The 16,121-nt window shown below is 41.3% G+C and overlaps 2 protein-coding genes across 14 annotated transcripts in view; one reads left to right on the top strand and one right to left on the bottom strand.

Moving 5' to 3' along the window:
- Positions 1–1,531, bottom strand: part of MICU3 (mitochondrial calcium uptake 3) — a 52,064-nt gene extending 50,533 nt beyond the window's left edge. For 12 of the 13 annotated variants that reach the window (XM_014262150.2, XM_088056301.1, XM_088056310.1 and 9 more), the window contains exon 1: positions 1,232–1,531. In XM_014262150.2, the coding sequence (XP_014117625.2) occupies positions 1,232–1,531 (300 nt within the window). Of the gene's footprint in view, positions 1–658; positions 679–1,231 lie in introns of those variants that run through there. The other variant, XM_088056312.1, reaches the window with a different exon arrangement.
- A 5,568-nt stretch (positions 1,532–7,099) lies between these two features.
- On the top strand, positions 7,100–11,500 carry FGF20 (fibroblast growth factor 20). Its single transcript, XM_005517696.2, has 3 exons — positions 7,100–7,418; positions 9,660–9,763; positions 10,467–11,500. The coding sequence occupies exons 1-3, from the start codon at positions 7,115–7,117 to the stop codon at positions 10,710–10,712; spliced, it is 654 nt and encodes a 217-aa protein (XP_005517753.2). The 5' UTR covers positions 7,100–7,114; the 3' UTR covers positions 10,713–11,500.
- The last annotated feature ends 4,621 nt before the right edge of the window (positions 11,501–16,121 follow it).

The raw sequence follows: 16,121 nt of genomic DNA, 5'->3' as shown, positions 1-16,121 counted from the left end.
CTGAGTGGACATATTTCAAGTTAATCTTTCAAGTTTTCTGCTATGCAAATAGAAAACCAAATTAATTAGAGCCCTTTTCCATACAGAAGCAAGGTACTTCAGTGTTTGTTTTCAAAAAATAAGTATACATAGGTATTACATTTTATAATCTACAGTGATGTGTGCGAAAATTTGTAATCATACATCCAAGTAAATTCATTGACTTCTCAAAGGTACAGCAACAATACTTCCCTTTAAAGAAAACTGACCATTAAGACTGGCTATGTAAAACAATGTAAAGTTCTGTCAAATCAAAACACCATGAAAAACTGAAACAGCTTCAGTCCTCTGTGCTACAGTAACACACTCCAGACACAAGATTACGAATAACCAAAAATACCAGATTCAAATTCCCTTCATAAAGGATGCCACCAACAGAATGTGCCTTTCAGCTAACGATGCAGGGCAAAAAGGCAAACAACGTTCATACTTAGGCACAAAGCCTCCACTGCAAAAATGTAGATCCTGTTCTCAAAGACACTATAAAATAAACTTGGTATAGACAAAGAAGGCCATTTACACCACTGACTTCCAGTCTTAGCAGATGCCACTCCGACAAACTGCCCAACCACAGCTCTTGACAATTTGAAATGAAAAAAAACCCCAACCCTATGATTACCATATGTTACATAGACTGCTGTGCAGGAGTTCATCCTTATCACAGGAAGCTTCACTGTCCAGGTTAACGTCAACTATTTCCCGTTACCCCTGGTTACTCAACCGGAGTTTTCGCTGAATTAGTCCAACTGAACCATTATTTGTCAGAATGCTGACACTTCTTACGAAGTTCAGCGTAAACCTTTCACTCTACAGGAAATTTCTTATATAAGAAAGGTATTTGTCCTAAGTATAAAATTAAACTCGGGATTTACGCTGCCAGGAGCTGTTCCGGTTGCAAACCAGCGTTTTCTATTAGAGAAAGATTGGACTGGGACAGCCGCAGAGGTGAAACGCAGGGTTCGCGCTGCGAGGCGCAGCCAAGGCGCGCCAGTGCCCGCGGCCGCGCTCCGGTGACAGCCCGTCTCTCCCGATGGGTGACAGCTCCTCAGCTCCTGCTGGGGCCCTGCCTCGCCTCCCGGCCCGGGGCTGGCTCCACGCAGGGTCACCTCTGCGCCACAGCCCGGGGAGCGCCGTCCCGGAGAGCCGCCCCTGGCAGAGCGGGCTCCCTGCGAAGAGGCGCGCACACACCTACCGTCACCGTCTCCTTGGCAGCGGCCGCCACGGGGAGGGGGAGCAGCGCCCGAGCCCCGCCCGGCTCGGCGGCTGCCGGCTCCCGGGAGGGCTCCCGCCGCCGCCCGGACAGCCGGTACCCCGCGAACCCGGCGAGCGCCGCCCCCGCCGCCGCCCAGCCCAGCTCCCGCCGCCACCGCCGCCGCCCCGCCGCCGCGGGCCCGCCGCCGCCTCCACCGCCCCACAGCCGCCGGGCCGGCGGAGCGCCGGGAGCGGGCCCCAGGCGGCGGCGCCACCGCAGCAGGGAGCGCAGGGCGGCCATAGCCCCGCTCCGCCCCAGCGCCCGGCGCACCGAGCCCCCGGTGCCGGCAGAAGCCTCGCGAGAAGCGGGGCTGGGGGTGGGGAAGCGGGCGGGCCCTGCAGTCCCCGCCCCGCGCCGCCGGCGGGCCGCCCGCGGGCGCTGCTCCCGGCCGCCGGCTCCCGGGACGGGCGGCGGCAGGCAGCGAGACGTGCCGTGCCAGAGGCGGGGTGCGCACCAGCTAGCGGAGATACGAGGTGGCCAGAGCAAACACGGGAAACCGGCACGGAGCTGGGTCCGCGCAGTTTGAACCAAAGCGCCGGGGCAGGGTGGTGCGCGGGAGCTGCCGTGACCGGGGCGGAGCTGTTGGTGCGCCTCGCTGCAGTTCTGCGCGCACAGTGGGCGCCGCGTGTGCGGAACGTCGTGCCCCGGAGCCTCACCGCGTTATTCCGTGGCCGTGCTCCCCGGGGAGTGCGGCGCACCATGTCGCGATGTGTCCTTGCCGTGTCAACTGCCTCTCCTCTGATAAATATTCTTGACGAAGGTAGCTTCCTTAGCATAACCAAGAATTAGTGAAAGACCAGTTATGAAAGATGAGCGTGGTATTTTGTCCCTACTTGATGCTGATGGGCAATAAATCTTGTCAGGCATTTTATGTTCGGGCGTTCTTCCACGGTACAACCTGCATCACCACCTGCATTACCTAGAAACTTTATAAACTGCACACAGACGTTTCAAGACCCAGCACATCTTATGGCATTTTTTTGCAATGGTAAAGTCTATCTTTTTCTTCTTTACATAAGTACATTTTCCCCAAGTTTTAACCACCTATCCTTCATCCTCCCCACCAATCTCTAATGACTTTTTATATTATTATGAACAAGAATTTCAGAAAATACACAAATGATAACTTGATACTTTTTAAGACACTCTCATGCATTTTCAGTTGCATTTGGTGGTTAAGATATGTGTCAAAAAGTAAGTGTGGCCACTGATAGTCTGTCAGATCATGCAACTGCAAGAATGGCCAAGGTTGAGTTACCTCAGAGCTATATCTGCAAAGACAGGTATCTGGGCTGAATGATAGATTTACTGCATTTCTTTCAAAATTTTAGAATACTTTAAGCCAATTAATCCATCAAGTAATTCTCTTGACTTCATTATTCCAAACTGTCAAACTATTTTTTAGGCTTTTTTATAATCCACTGCTTTATTTTATAAATACTTTATATGTATGACTCCCAGGCAAAATCCTTGTCTGAAAGTCTGAGTTACTTATCTCTGTACTAAATGACTAAAGGCCAATATGGAGACCAGCATTTAGGAGTCAAGGTTTCTAATGCTTAATATGACTGAAACATGAGTACTTTTCTTGCAAGTACATGACTTAAGCATCCAGTCTGAAAAATTTTGTAGCATGTGGCTCTTGGATCTTATCAATTCTAGCTGCCTCATTAGGAGACATCATTCACCAATACAATTACTTTTTTCAAATAGTCTACCCTTTTGGTTTGACTGGAAGAGAAATTGGCTTTTGGTCAGTGTGGTGTCCCAAAGTAAACCTGTTAAGAGCTCATCAGTCCCCTTGACGTAGTCCTGTAGTCATATAGTCATGAGCCATGAGTTATCTCCCTGTTCACACTGCTTTCCTGAAATTAGTTAGCCACATTTTATTTACTTTTCAATAACACCTTTAGGCTAAAATTTCTTTCACTTCAAAAATCCAATTCACATCTGCAACGACTTACACCCAGGTAATTTTAGGCAGAACTTCCCTCACAAGGTGTGTTCTTAGGAACAAGAACGAAATTTATTTGTGCAGCAAGTCTAAAAACATAAGCTGTCTGAACATCTTGTATGCACAGATTCAGAAAGCATGTAATTTAAATAAATTAAGGTTGTTTTAATCCTTCACTTATTTATTTACTTAAGTGATTCACTTATAGGACTAATGAAAAAGCTGCCAAATGAGGCACTTGTATATTGACACATGGAAACCGTTTATTCTTGCTGGATGTAGCCATGTAAATGTTGCTCATTGCAATTGCTTCTCTGCTCCATTCTGCATATACAGGTGTTTATTCATGTGTGTCCACAAAAACATGGATGGTAAAATCATGAATCTTAAAAAGCCCTATGAATTTCTGTCTTCAATTAAAGAAATAAAACAAAGCATGAAGGTGTAAGAAAAGCAGAACTTCCTTCCCATAGGAAAAAAAAAAATCATCATTGCTTTTTTCTTATCTGAGTTTTCTTAAATAGTTAAATATAAATATACATGTATGTATACATACTTGCTGCTATATCTGTTCTGAAGAGAAAGCTTTCAATGTTTTTAAAATCTGCATGTACTGCATTTTAAAGGCTTTACATCATCAGATTGTGGCCTAATTTGTACATGGAACCTTGTTCTTCCTAATGAATTCTACACAAGGATACACCTTTTTCATTCAGATTTGCAGTGCTTAGAAAGGCACTTATTGTAATTTGTGCATGTTCTGATCACCTTCCTGAAAGCAGAAAACCAGATTTTTGTGTCCAAATCTAGGAAGAATCTGAAACTGGCCATGACACATAGGTATCTCCAGCTGGACATAACATGTGTGCTGCACCATGGTTTTTATTCCACCAAATGTTTGCTTTCTCATGTCTTCATGAACCCTCCCTTTCCAATATATTATTATATAATTAAAAATTTATGGCTGGCACTGAACTGTTGTGAGGGAGTTCTAAAATTAACCAAGGTGCAATAAATTGCAGGACCTAAAGTTTTATAGGTAACAGGAGTTTTATTGATATGCAGATTGAGCTGTCTCTCCATATTTATACAGACTATCTATGAAAGACTTCAGTCCATTACATTCTCTCTTCCCTTGGTAGCCACTAGGTTTTGCTTATGACAACATGCTATTCTTAGGAAATATACAGTAATTTTATTGTCTATAGAAGTCCAACAACTTGCTATGGAAATAAAGACTTGACCACATATATATTTGTTCAATGACACTGAAAGTGCCGTCTTGAGGAAGTATATGTAGAGTCGATTAGATTGTACTGTATACTTTAAGTTGAATTATGTACTCTTGTAAAATAACTCTTCAAAATTATTTAACTTCCCATGGTATAGTTTCAGAAGGTGCAAAAAAAAAAAATCTTTAGCGTTATCTTTTCCTGTCACATGACTAGTGCAAACACACACACACAAAAATCTTATCTTTTTGTTTCTTTTCTGGTACTTTATAAAACAGCATAACCGGTTTAGTTCCCAGACATTAAAGACTCCACTCAGAAAAGATCGGTGTTATGTATTCCGCTCTACTTTAAATGTTTCCATTATATAACAGGAAAGATTTAGCCATAAGGGTCTTTCAGTGTGTGATGGCTGAAGGTTTTTTTTTCTTCAAAATAGCCCCAACCCTTCTCTACTGGAGACAGTGATGTTATCTAGATCCCTCTAATGTTTGTAGGACTTGAGGGTACTGCTTGGACCCAGGAACAGTATCTGTATATACAGGGAGCATCTTTAGCCCTAGAACAATATACCTCCTCCATTTAATTGTACCATCCTGGTGCATGTCCTGCAACTTAACAGCTGTGATGAACAGTTTGATCTTGACCTGCCAGTCATGTCAATAAAAATACTTGATGTTTATTTCAAACGTTTTTGGTGTATTTGAGTAATCAGTGAACAGGCTATTTGAGAAATAGGTGCCATATAGATTATTCAACTTTGATCTATTTCTTTGATTTAGCACTACAATTAAGTAGATTTGCTTCAAAGAGAAAGCTCATTGGTTGATGTTTTACACTGATGTGATAATGTTTACACAGATGTGCTTTGAAATCTCGATTATGGTGGATTTTTGGGTCTGACCACATGACAGGCTCCTGTTATCTGAAAGGTAAAATAATATAACATCTATCTGTAACTGCCTTCAGAACAGGTCTGCCAGTGCTCTCCTCTGAGGTGATTTATCTGATCATTGTATTTAGCATTAATTTTTTCAGTTTTAAATCCCTCCACAGTAAATCACTTGCTTTAAAGCAGCCTTTTTATAATTCAGGTGCACACAGGGGCAGTACTTAGGACTGCAATGATGAAAAGGTGTCACATTACCTGCTTTAAAGCACCTGCCAATTAATTAGCCCTATACTCTCCATAGCAAAGGTAAGCAGTCAAATCCATTTGATCTCTCAGATTTAGACTGTGACTGAAAAGACCATGAAGTAAGACGGGAGAACTAATCTCTCATGATTCTCTGCAACTTTTTTGTTTAAATGAAACCTTAAACCACCGAGTGATTCTCTTGAACTTTTGAAAGAATTAACTGTGAAAGATCTTTACATTTTATACTCCAATACCATGTTTTAACACTGGCAAGGAACAGCATATCTTAGATGCTAAGATAGGTCATGTCATTTAAGCCCTAAAATTCATTAGACTTTACAGAAAAAGCAGGAAAGATGGCAAAAGTCAAGCTCTTGGATTTAATGTAGTTTTACCATTGTTTTACCATTACCAGGTGAACATGTTTTCCACCAAAATATATTTTCCTGTGTGAAACATTCTACTCTGGGGATGAAAAAAAGTGCATATGCTCATCTGGAACAGAACAACAAAGTCCCAAACTGATTCAAAACATTATAGAACTACAACGGGGATCTTTCAGTAGATGATACTGCTAATTTATGATGTTCACAGACCTTGGCTACGGGCCCAATGAAAAACCCCAAAGAAGATGGATTAGATGAGCGCCACCTCTCAATCTTTCTTTCTTCTTCTCTGCAAGTTTTGAAAATATTTATCCCAAATGATGGGGCTGCCCATTTATGTTTTTAAGATCTCCTGTCAATACCCAAATACTATCACGTCAATGATAAATTAAATGTGAGGGAGAATTTGCAGAGGGGAAAGCACCTCCCTGACTATGCCAATTTCTTTAGAAATTCCCCTCCTTGTAGTTGAAGCGATAAAAGGGAAGCGTAATGCATGTTCATTTTATTAGCGTTTCAGAAACAGGGAGTAAAACTGTCAGATCTTCGGGTTTTTTCTTTCATCTGTGTCTGGGCAGGTCTAACCCTCAGGTAACGCCCTTTCTCCTTCTTCCCTCCTGCCTCTCCTTGCACCTGTCCACGTAATGCTCCGGCAGCTCCCGCCCGTCCCCCGCTGCCCGCTCCGCTCCGCTCCGCTCGGCGCAGGGGCCGCGCCCGCGCCCCCGCCCCCGCCGCGCGTGTGCGCGCCCGGCTGCGCGCGGGGGGCGCGCCCGGAGCCCCCTCCCCGCCGTCACGGCAGATCAGAGGAAGGTGCGAGCAGAGGGGGAGCCGGTTTACAATTTCAAACGCGGCCTCCCCGCAGCGGCTTCATTAGCATATGTCAGGGGACCGCCGTATATATATACACACGCGCGAGGCTGATGAACAGCACCCCGCCGCCTGGCTCGCACCGGCTCGCATCAGCACGGCTCGGCTCGCAGCGGCTCCGCTCGGCTCGGCCCTGCCGGCTCCCCATGCTTGGGGCTCCGCCGCGCACCCCTACATGCCCACCGGGAGAGGCCGGCAGCCGCTCTCCGCCGCCGCCGCGCCCTAGCCCGCACGCCCCGCGCCCGCATGGCTCCGCTGGCCGAGGTGGGCGGCTTCCTGGGCGGCCTGGACGGCCTGGGGCAGCCGGTGGGTGCCCACTTCTTGCTGCCGCCCGCCGGGGAGCGCCCGGCGCTGCTCGGAGACCGCCGCGCCCCGGCGGAGCGGGGAGATCGGCGCGCCCCGGCTGCGGCGGCGGCGGCGGCGGCGGCGGACCTGGCGCACTTGCAGGGCATCCTGCGGCGGCGGCAGCTGTACTGCCGCACCGGCTTCCACCTGCAGATCCTGCCCGACGGCAGCGTGCGCGGCACCCGCCAGGACCACAGCCTCTTCGGTATGCGGCTGCGGCACGGCCCCGCCTGTGTGTGTGTGTGTGCGTCTGTGTGTGTGCGTGTGTGTGTGTGTGTGTGTAAACGCATCTGTGTGTACCTGGGCGGGAGTGGTCGTGTTCTTGGGAGGGAGATGAGATGCTGGTGATGCTGAGGCAGGTGGATGAGTCCTCAGAGCAGAAAGGCTTCACCCTCCGGCATTTGACCGTGGGGTCTGCACCATGGCAGGGTAGTGAGGGAGGGCTGTGCATCCCAGGTGAGTCCGGAGACAGGCGTTGCTCAATCTGTGCTGGGGTCTATAAGCACAAGCATACACCGGTAGGTTTAGTGGGAATGGTCAAGAGTCAGACTGACCCTTTTTGTATTCACTATTGGTATTGGAGCTTCTTGGGTCTCTCTAAAACAGTATAGGTCACAGACTTGGGCATGCTGATCCTTAGACTGCATTAGACTGCTTTGCTTCATGGGACATAAAGCTGAAGCAGAGGAGCCTAAAATGCCTCTTTGATCAAGTGCCTAAAATGCTTCCCAATCAGCTTTCTCTGTCTATAAACCCAAAGGAGGTGAAGACAGCCCCAAAACATAAACATTTCCTGTGATATGACAGTAAATCCTAAATAGTAATTGTAGAAGCTGGACATGCGAACAAATATGCTGTTGTCAACTACATGTGAGTTTTGGCGTGTATTGATTTAGCAGTCATAAAAAGGTGATTAAAGAGCTTTCTATCACCCTCCCTATAGTCAAAACAATCTGCTGGAATGGCTCTTAATTGCTTTTATAACACATGGATGTTTTAAGAAGTAGAGGAGCAGTAGTTAACCAGATCTTTTCAGAAGGAATATTTCCTACAGCGTGTAAACATGAAATAAATCTTTGCTTTAAAAGGAAAATTAAGTTAGCCATAGATCTAACATTTACTAAGTTTTTTTAGAATTGTACTACCTTTATTCTACCACTACTCTTGGCAGGTTTGTCTGATGTGGTTTCTTTGTGGGTTGTATCACCTGCTTATTATGCTTTCGGAAAAGGGTGGCTTTGAAAATGATATCAGAAAGACAAAATGACTCCAAATCTTTTATGGGACTCTGTGCTTTATGAACTGGAAAACTAGGATGATTTATGTGTGATACAGTTTTTAACGCTTACTCTTTGTAAAGGGTTTATTTTCTTTGCTGCTTCTTAAGACAACTAAGAAACCTGCCAAAGCTCAATTAAAATTGAAAATATTTTATATTATTTTCTGTATAGTCCACATAGTCCATTTGTCTGGGAGTGAAAATTGTCCTGAAATCATAAATAGTAAACAAAGAATCATAATCAGCTGCACTATTTGAAACTATATACTTTAGATTCAGGATTTTTTTTTTAATGTTTTGTGGTTTTGCTGCTGAACAGTAATATCTTAGATATGATTCTGGCACTTCTTTTTGAGGCTTTGTTTACATTGTTAACAACTTCCAAAAAGCTAGTTCACACATTCCTTTTCTTTCATGTTTTGGATGTGCTGTAATCTGTGCATATCAATTGTTTAAGTATGTTGGCTTACCTTTGCCAAATTCAGGCTTCAAATAGTACCTCATGTCTCAAAATACTTTATTAATATATATTACATTTTTGGGCAAATGTAATATAAATAATGTTATAATTCAAACGGTAGCAAGAAAAGCAGCATATTTTATGTACTTTAAAAGCCTGCACTAAAGACAGCAAGTTGTGTCAAGAGGTGTGGGCCCATATGCTAGATAAGATGTCTGGCAAATACTTTTCTTTTTCTGTGGGTAGATTCTGTTATATAAAATTCCCATCTCTGCTTTGATTTCCATTCAAATGACCTAATAATGGATTTTATTTTTTTTAGATAACTCTGTATAAGTAGTATATTTTCAGGTAATTCAAACTGATCTTTCAATATTTGAGTAGGCAGTTTAGCAAATAGTGTACAATCATTAAAGACTCCAACAGCATGGTAGTAATGGCTTTAGTCACAGTGCTGAATAAAATCCTTTCATATTCAACATTTTAAAAAAGTTTCTTAAGTGGTGTAGGATACATATTCCTAGTTGAGGCTTCTTGGACTGCTTTCCTGTGAACGCTTTGTACCTTTTCCCATAGTTTTTGAAATTTCAGAGAAACTAGGCCACATTTACTATAATATGTGCATTTTCTACTTGTTTTCAACTGAGTTTTTGCATGCTATGTATTTTATGGTTACAAAATTAATTAAAGCAATTTTTTTCCCCCAGGTATCCTTGAATTCATCAGTGTGGCAGTGGGACTGGTCAGTATTAGAGGCGTGGACAGTGGCCTTTACCTTGGAATGAATGAAAAGGGAGAACTCTATGGCTCTGTAAGTACCACTTTCATATCAGCTCATACATCTTTAGGTTTTGGTTTGCTTACTTCTTCTTCCTCAAGAATTTCATCTCAGCTTTCAAAATACTAACATCTTTTCCTGTTGGAATGTGTAATATGTTTTTGAAGTACACGGTGTAGCCTTGGATACTTCAACAAAATAGAATCGATTTTTACAAAGCTATAAGGGTAATGCCAGTCCTACTCTTCTTTCAAGTTTTAAAACATCTTCAGATAAAATACTCTGTTTCTCCACTTCCTTCGGTTGTGGTCATTCCAGTTGAAAATGTGAGAAGTGATGCACACCACAAAGAAATATGTAAATACCTTCCTGCTCTGTTACGTTGCATCTGAGTCCCTCTATCAAATCTCATTTCTAGGACAGTACTCTACATAATATAATTCCTGTAAATCAGATGAATTTTAAATAAGTCATAAATAAGCAAAGATTTCTTACAGTAAATGTTAACTAATTAAAAATGTTAACTAAATACAAAATTGTAGGTGTACAGGTCCAAGTTTCCAAACTCATTGTTGAGTCTGCATACTTTCCTTGGGTTTGGTTTGTTGACATTTAAATGAACAGTAAGGCTACACAAATCATAAAGCATTTTGTTTATTTTTATCATATTATTTTTCATGTCTTCAAATATCTAGTGACAGTTTAACTTATTTTTCTTTTCCCTCTCTTTCTGTAGGAGAAACTAACTTCTGAGTGCATCTTCAGGGAGCAATTTGAGGAAAACTGGTACAACACCTACTCATCCAATGTGTACAAACATGGGGATTCAGGGCGGAGGTACTTTGTAGCACTTAATAAAGATGGTACTCCCAGAGATGGGGCAAGGTCCAAAAGACACCAGAAATTCACGCATTTCTTACCCCGGCCTGTGGATCCTGAAAGAGTTCCAGAACTGTACAAAGATGTGTTAGGATACAGCTGAGGAAAGAGGTAGCTTTGGCAAAAAAGCAAACTGGAGCTGTTGCCCGTGCTTTCATGGCAATGCCAGCAGGAGGAACCTGCCGAGGTCTGGGATGCTGGACGTGAAGAACCTACTTGGTGAAAGGCAGGCCTCTGTTTTCTAACCACTGGATTTAGGAGACAAAGCCTTGAAGCTGAGCATGGATGGACCAGCCTCCTCAAGACTTGCTGAATGGGAGCCAGTCACCAGGGGGAAGTGTGACTTCTTAAAACGTAACGAACTCTCAGCAATTCTGCCCGGATTACCTGTGACCTGTAGGTTAGCAAGGAACCATCTACATCACATGGATGAGACAATGGCTGGAAAAAAACAGAAAGAAATGGACTGTGTGATAGTGACAAATCTGAGAACTGTGTGTGAAGTTTTACACGCTCCACGCTAGTGATGGATGTTAGATGTCAATGCATAGTAGTCAAAACTGGAAATTTTCTTCAGGATGGACCTATTTATACATCTCCAGATAGCATATATTTATTTTATATATTTATTTATTAAAGAGTTTATTTTTTACTGGGATATGAAGAGAATACAAGTTTCTAACCCCAATGAGAAATCATTTACAGTGCCAATATTTACTCTGGGTCATATCATAATACAGAAATGACATTACCTTGCAATGCATCCAAAACCTGAACATTTGTGTTTCACTGTTTATCAGCTACAGATAAGTTTATATTTTATGTGCATACCATTGGCTTGTAACTGTCCTTATTTGGAAAAGAATGTTTAATTTTTTTTTTTTTTTTACTTATGAGAGTGCCTTACAGATTGTATTAAATTCAAATGCACATTTGAAAAGAGAATTAAAAGTTACTTCACTTTCTTTGGTTTACTGTTATTTTTAAACTGAGAGTCTCTTAGCATACTATGTGCAACATTTCAAACCTGCAACTATTGTGATGAGTGTATTGCAGTTACCTTGAAAGAAAAACTAATATTAACTCTTGAAATCTTGATTCAAATCACAGCATGATCAAAGGATTCCTACTATCTTTACTAACAGAAAAATAGCTAGTCTCTGTAAAATTTTCATATAGTATTCTCATGTTTTAATTATATTCCCTATCAATATGGTTAAGAGGAAACAAGTTCAGAGTGCAAAGTTTCATATATTGCTGTATGAAAAACTTCTGAGGGTTGTTTCACCACAGAGTACAGAGAAGCTTAAGAAGACAACTTTCTTATCTTAATTCCTCATCTAGGCAATATTTTCAGCGTAAGATGTTCTGTGAAAGCTGTTAGAGCAAAGATGAGCTGTGTCTCTGAGCCAGTTACAACTATAAAACAGGCAGATCATACTACTTTAATTCAGACCTGTCAGTTATGAAGCACAAACTGAACATTAACTGTTGGTGAAGTCTGCTCTGCAAGGATACAAAGGGTTAATGACAGAGTTATGATTTAGACCTAAACCTGCTGCAGCTTGCTGTCACATGATTGCCACCTGCATGGACAAGGCTGGCCCAGGAAAACTGCAGGGAAGGCAGTTCAGGAGAGGGCACCAGAGGTGGTCTCATGTTTCAGATGCCAGTGCTCCCAGTGGGCTCCTGCTCAAGATAACTCATTTGCATTCTGTTTTATGCAATTGTATATGGTTCAAGTACTGCACATGCATAATTTATATAAAATCAAGGTCTCAAGGAAAAACATTTTCCAGTATATAGCACACTTGCTAGAACCTTCGCTCTGCCAGACCTTCTTCCAGTACAGACAGTGAGAAGTGGTTGAGCATAGGTTACTGATGGATTGTTGACAAAAATATTTTACTTTCTGCCAAAATGAAATGCAGATACACAAAAGCATGTTTCAGCACTTTGTGGCTAGCAATATATAACTTACTAGATAAAAGGTTTCATTTAAATTTTCTGAAAGATGAGAAGTGGAAGATCTACAGTGCACTGAAGACATCTTAGTAAAATAACATTGTAATGCACTCCAGTTTATCATAAAATAATGGTTTTGTGGGCAACATTGAGTCCCATTAGTACTAGATCAATAGCTGAAGAAAAGGGTATATGCTTTATATAGAAAAATTCTTCCTCTGCGTCTTAAAAAGTAGTTTATTCCATATAAATTAGGTACAAAAGAATAGCTGCTGATTGGGGTATGATTCCCATGCATTTCTGGCAAACACAGTGTTTAAACCATAGCAGGAAGAATTCTCTCTCTTTGGGTTACCAGTTTACTGTTCATCTTCAAAAGTACATTGAAGATGTCAAGGCCTGTAATTAGCCTTGTTATTATCGTTGTGCATCTTTTTTTCACAGATATGATACAACTATCATATATACAGTTATACAAGTATAACTTGTATATACGAGGATACTCCTAAATGGTAAATAATAATCTGGAACTTCTGGATCCAAACACATGCCCAACATCTAAACGCAGAAGAGTGATATGTGCTTTCCCCATTTCTATTTTAGATATATGCAAATATATACAAAATATAATGGAGATGTTATAGTGGTGATGAATGACTGTCCAAAACCCCCAGAGCACTGAAAAGCTGTCATAGCCTCCTTTTTACTTCTGGTGTATTGCCATGGAAGAAATACATTGAGGTTCCTTATTTCATTATGCTCGAAGCATTTATTTGCTCTCTGTTACATCCTGTTCATCATGATCTTCAGATACAGTTAATGTTTTTCTAGTTTGACAATGGTAGATACAAAAGTAACACCTCAAAAGGGCAATTTTTATGTTATTAAACTAATAGCTTTAATTGTCAGAGGTTGGGGTTTTTTTTTGTGTGATTTTCACTCCCACTTCAAAAAGCTCAACAGCATAGAGGGAGGGGTTTGTTCTGTTTAACAAGTAGAATAAATGATCTAGTTTAACTCTCATTATATTCTAATTGTATAAATCTGAAAGATGTGGGCTGCTCTAATACTATGAAGGGAGTAATCTGAAGGATGTGACAATTTTCAAGATTCAGAGGAAATCTCTGAAGGCAGAGAAAATACTACATATTGAAATAAATTCCTGTATGATTGACTGCCCCTTACTCATTCATTTTTTTTCCCAGAGAAGAAGAACCATTCAAGATAGTTAATTCAGTTTGTGCAGTAGTTGCAGCTCCACTTTCTGCTTCCCATAGATTCTCCTACAAGCTGTAAAAATTTGACCCTTTGATCTCAGAGTTGGCTTGAAATGGAGTGCTCCATGCCAGTTCTGTATTTCTTCATATATTTTGATTTTTGCTGCTCTGTTTTTCTTTCTTTTTTTTTCTGTTTTTTTTTGTTTGTTTGTTTTTGTTTTTGTGTCAGAAGTAACATATTGGCCATACAAAAGATTTTCTGAAAGCCAGGAGGAACCAACCTGACTTTCATATTTGAAATGAAGTTGTTACTCCTATTAATTTTTGTGCACTTGACCAGAATGCAGATAGTAGAATTCTTAACAGTCTTCTATTGAAATTTTACATCTGTGATAGTTAGAGGACTCAGATTCCCCTGGAAATGGGTATTTTTTAAACAGACAAGCTGATATAACCAGAAAAAGTGGACAACTAGTCTATAAGGTACACAGACCTTTCATTGGTCTGAGCCATTTGCATTTACACGGAGCAGTTTGATCCTGTCCACATCTTCAAGTTTTCTGTCATAAGCTTATTGATGTTATCTTTCATACTCAGGTGTGACAGCCAGCTTCACTGCTTCTATCTGAAAACTGAAATCCCTGGTATGGCCGTGCACTTCAGTGCATGTAGCACTGTGGCAGCACTTCAGGGTTGCGCAGAATTTACTTTCTGACATGCAGGAGTCATTTAACAAGTACACTTCCATCATAGCCATTCATTTCCAGCTACCTTCATTTCTTGATGTGCTTTGTTTTACTCTTTTTTTCATAGGCATCTAATCTAGCTTCAGGAACCTTGTGAAGTTTACCTGAACATAGGCCTTTACCAGCAGCTATAAGAGCAGTGGGTTTATTGTAGTTATTTTCTGCTGCTTATGTAATCTTAATAGTACCACTGTGCTGTGGCTCTAGTTATACCATTGCAAATGAGGTTTACCATACTACATTTTCTATACAGCAAGGAACTAAAGAGAGGTAAGGCAACTTTACACACCATAAAAGCATCTTTACTATTGCAATATAATATTAATGTACTGGACCAAGCCTGTGTCAGATACTGAGAACATGATAGGATGTTTAAGTTTCGCTCTTATTTCTCCATACTGCAATGAGATGCTATTGGTAAAGAGACCTTTTGGAGATCTTTACTGCATTTGCTCCTTTCACTTTTAATGTGAGAAAAAACTATTGACTTCACCACTGTTCCAATCTCTGCAATTACTTGGTAATTTTTTAATAGCAGATCTATTTGAGGACTCAAATGCTAAAAGAACCTAAAAGCAGCTGCATGACATAAGACACTATCACCTTGGGAGAGAGTACTTCACTGGAAGGAGAGTAAGACAGATGTACATTCTAGGGATTCTCCTTACCAATTCTCCTCTGGACTATTTCCTTTTTTTGAGGAAGAAAAGAGAAATAAACATTTCACAATGTTGAAAAATATCATGGTGGAATTCTTCACTTCCTGGACATCTGCATAAACGTACACTTTTTCAGACATTTCTCTTAAAACAATTTCCTTTGCAGTACTGTTCAGCAGCTGTGGTGGAATTGTTGCTGTTACTGTACCTAGTGTCAGTCCTTGTCTTAGTACATGGCAATAATATATTGCTAGAGAGGCAAAGAGAACATTCTGAAGTTGTTATATGCCATTAAACGGTATTTTGGGAAGTTTTGTTTATGCCATTAGTTTTAACTCAGTTTTTGATTACAAAGCTTTGCATAAGTTTTGACAATCCTTTATGATTTCTTAACATTCAGAGATTTGTGGGCAGAAAACCAGAAACTTGTAAAAGCTGCTCAGGTGGGGCATACTTAACCATGACATCTTTATCAATAAGTTGTGCACAAACAGGAAGAAAAAAATATCCAAACAGGGAAGAGGTCAAACAGTTACTTCTATTGCCAGTTGGAGAGAGATTAAGTTTCAAACAGAAATTGGTTGGCAGCTTGCCAAAATAGCTGTTTAATCTGCAACATGATCAGTCACTAGAATCATTCTGGAAGTGCAGGAAAAAGAAAAAATACTGAATTAAAACAGTGGTGACAGTAGCTCTCTGTATTTTCAACATATCCAGAAATGCTGCTGCTCTTATCAAGAAATGTTGTTCTCTTATTATAGCAGGTCTCTCGTAAAGGCAGTTTATGGGGAAAGGAGTAAAAGTGTTAGGCAGTCTTTTGACAGTGAGCTTAGTACAGCTCTTCCTGTGGTAAGGTCCTGGTTTATATATTTTGTCTAATTACAGAAAAATTGAATCATGTTTTATTTCACTTAAAATATCACAA

Source organism: Pseudopodoces humilis, chromosome 6 (assembly GCF_049639895.1).
Source record: "Pseudopodoces humilis isolate 2021_Gansu_Grassland_sample_001 chromosome 6, ASM4963989v1, whole genome shotgun sequence".
Taxonomy (NCBI): domain Eukaryota; kingdom Metazoa; phylum Chordata; class Aves; order Passeriformes; family Paridae; genus Pseudopodoces; species Pseudopodoces humilis.
The sequence above is the reverse complement of the archived record's forward strand: the minus strand, read 5'-3'. Positions and strand labels throughout refer to the sequence as shown.

What these genes read in the sequence shown, in the direction of transcription:
- FGF20 (XM_005517696.2), top strand. Translation starts at nt 7,115, where the DNA reads ATGGCTCCGCTGGCCGAGGTGGGCGGCTTCCTGGGCGGCCTGGACGGC. An exon ending in CCAGGACCACAGCCTCTTCG is followed by an intron (nt 7,419 to 9,659) that starts GTATGCGGCTGC and finishes TTTTTCCCCCAG; the next exon opens with GTATCCTTGAATTCATCAGT. An exon ending in AGGGAGAACTCTATGGCTCT is followed by an intron (nt 9,764 to 10,466) that starts GTAAGTACCACT and finishes CTCTTTCTGTAG; the next exon opens with GAGAAACTAACTTCTGAGTG.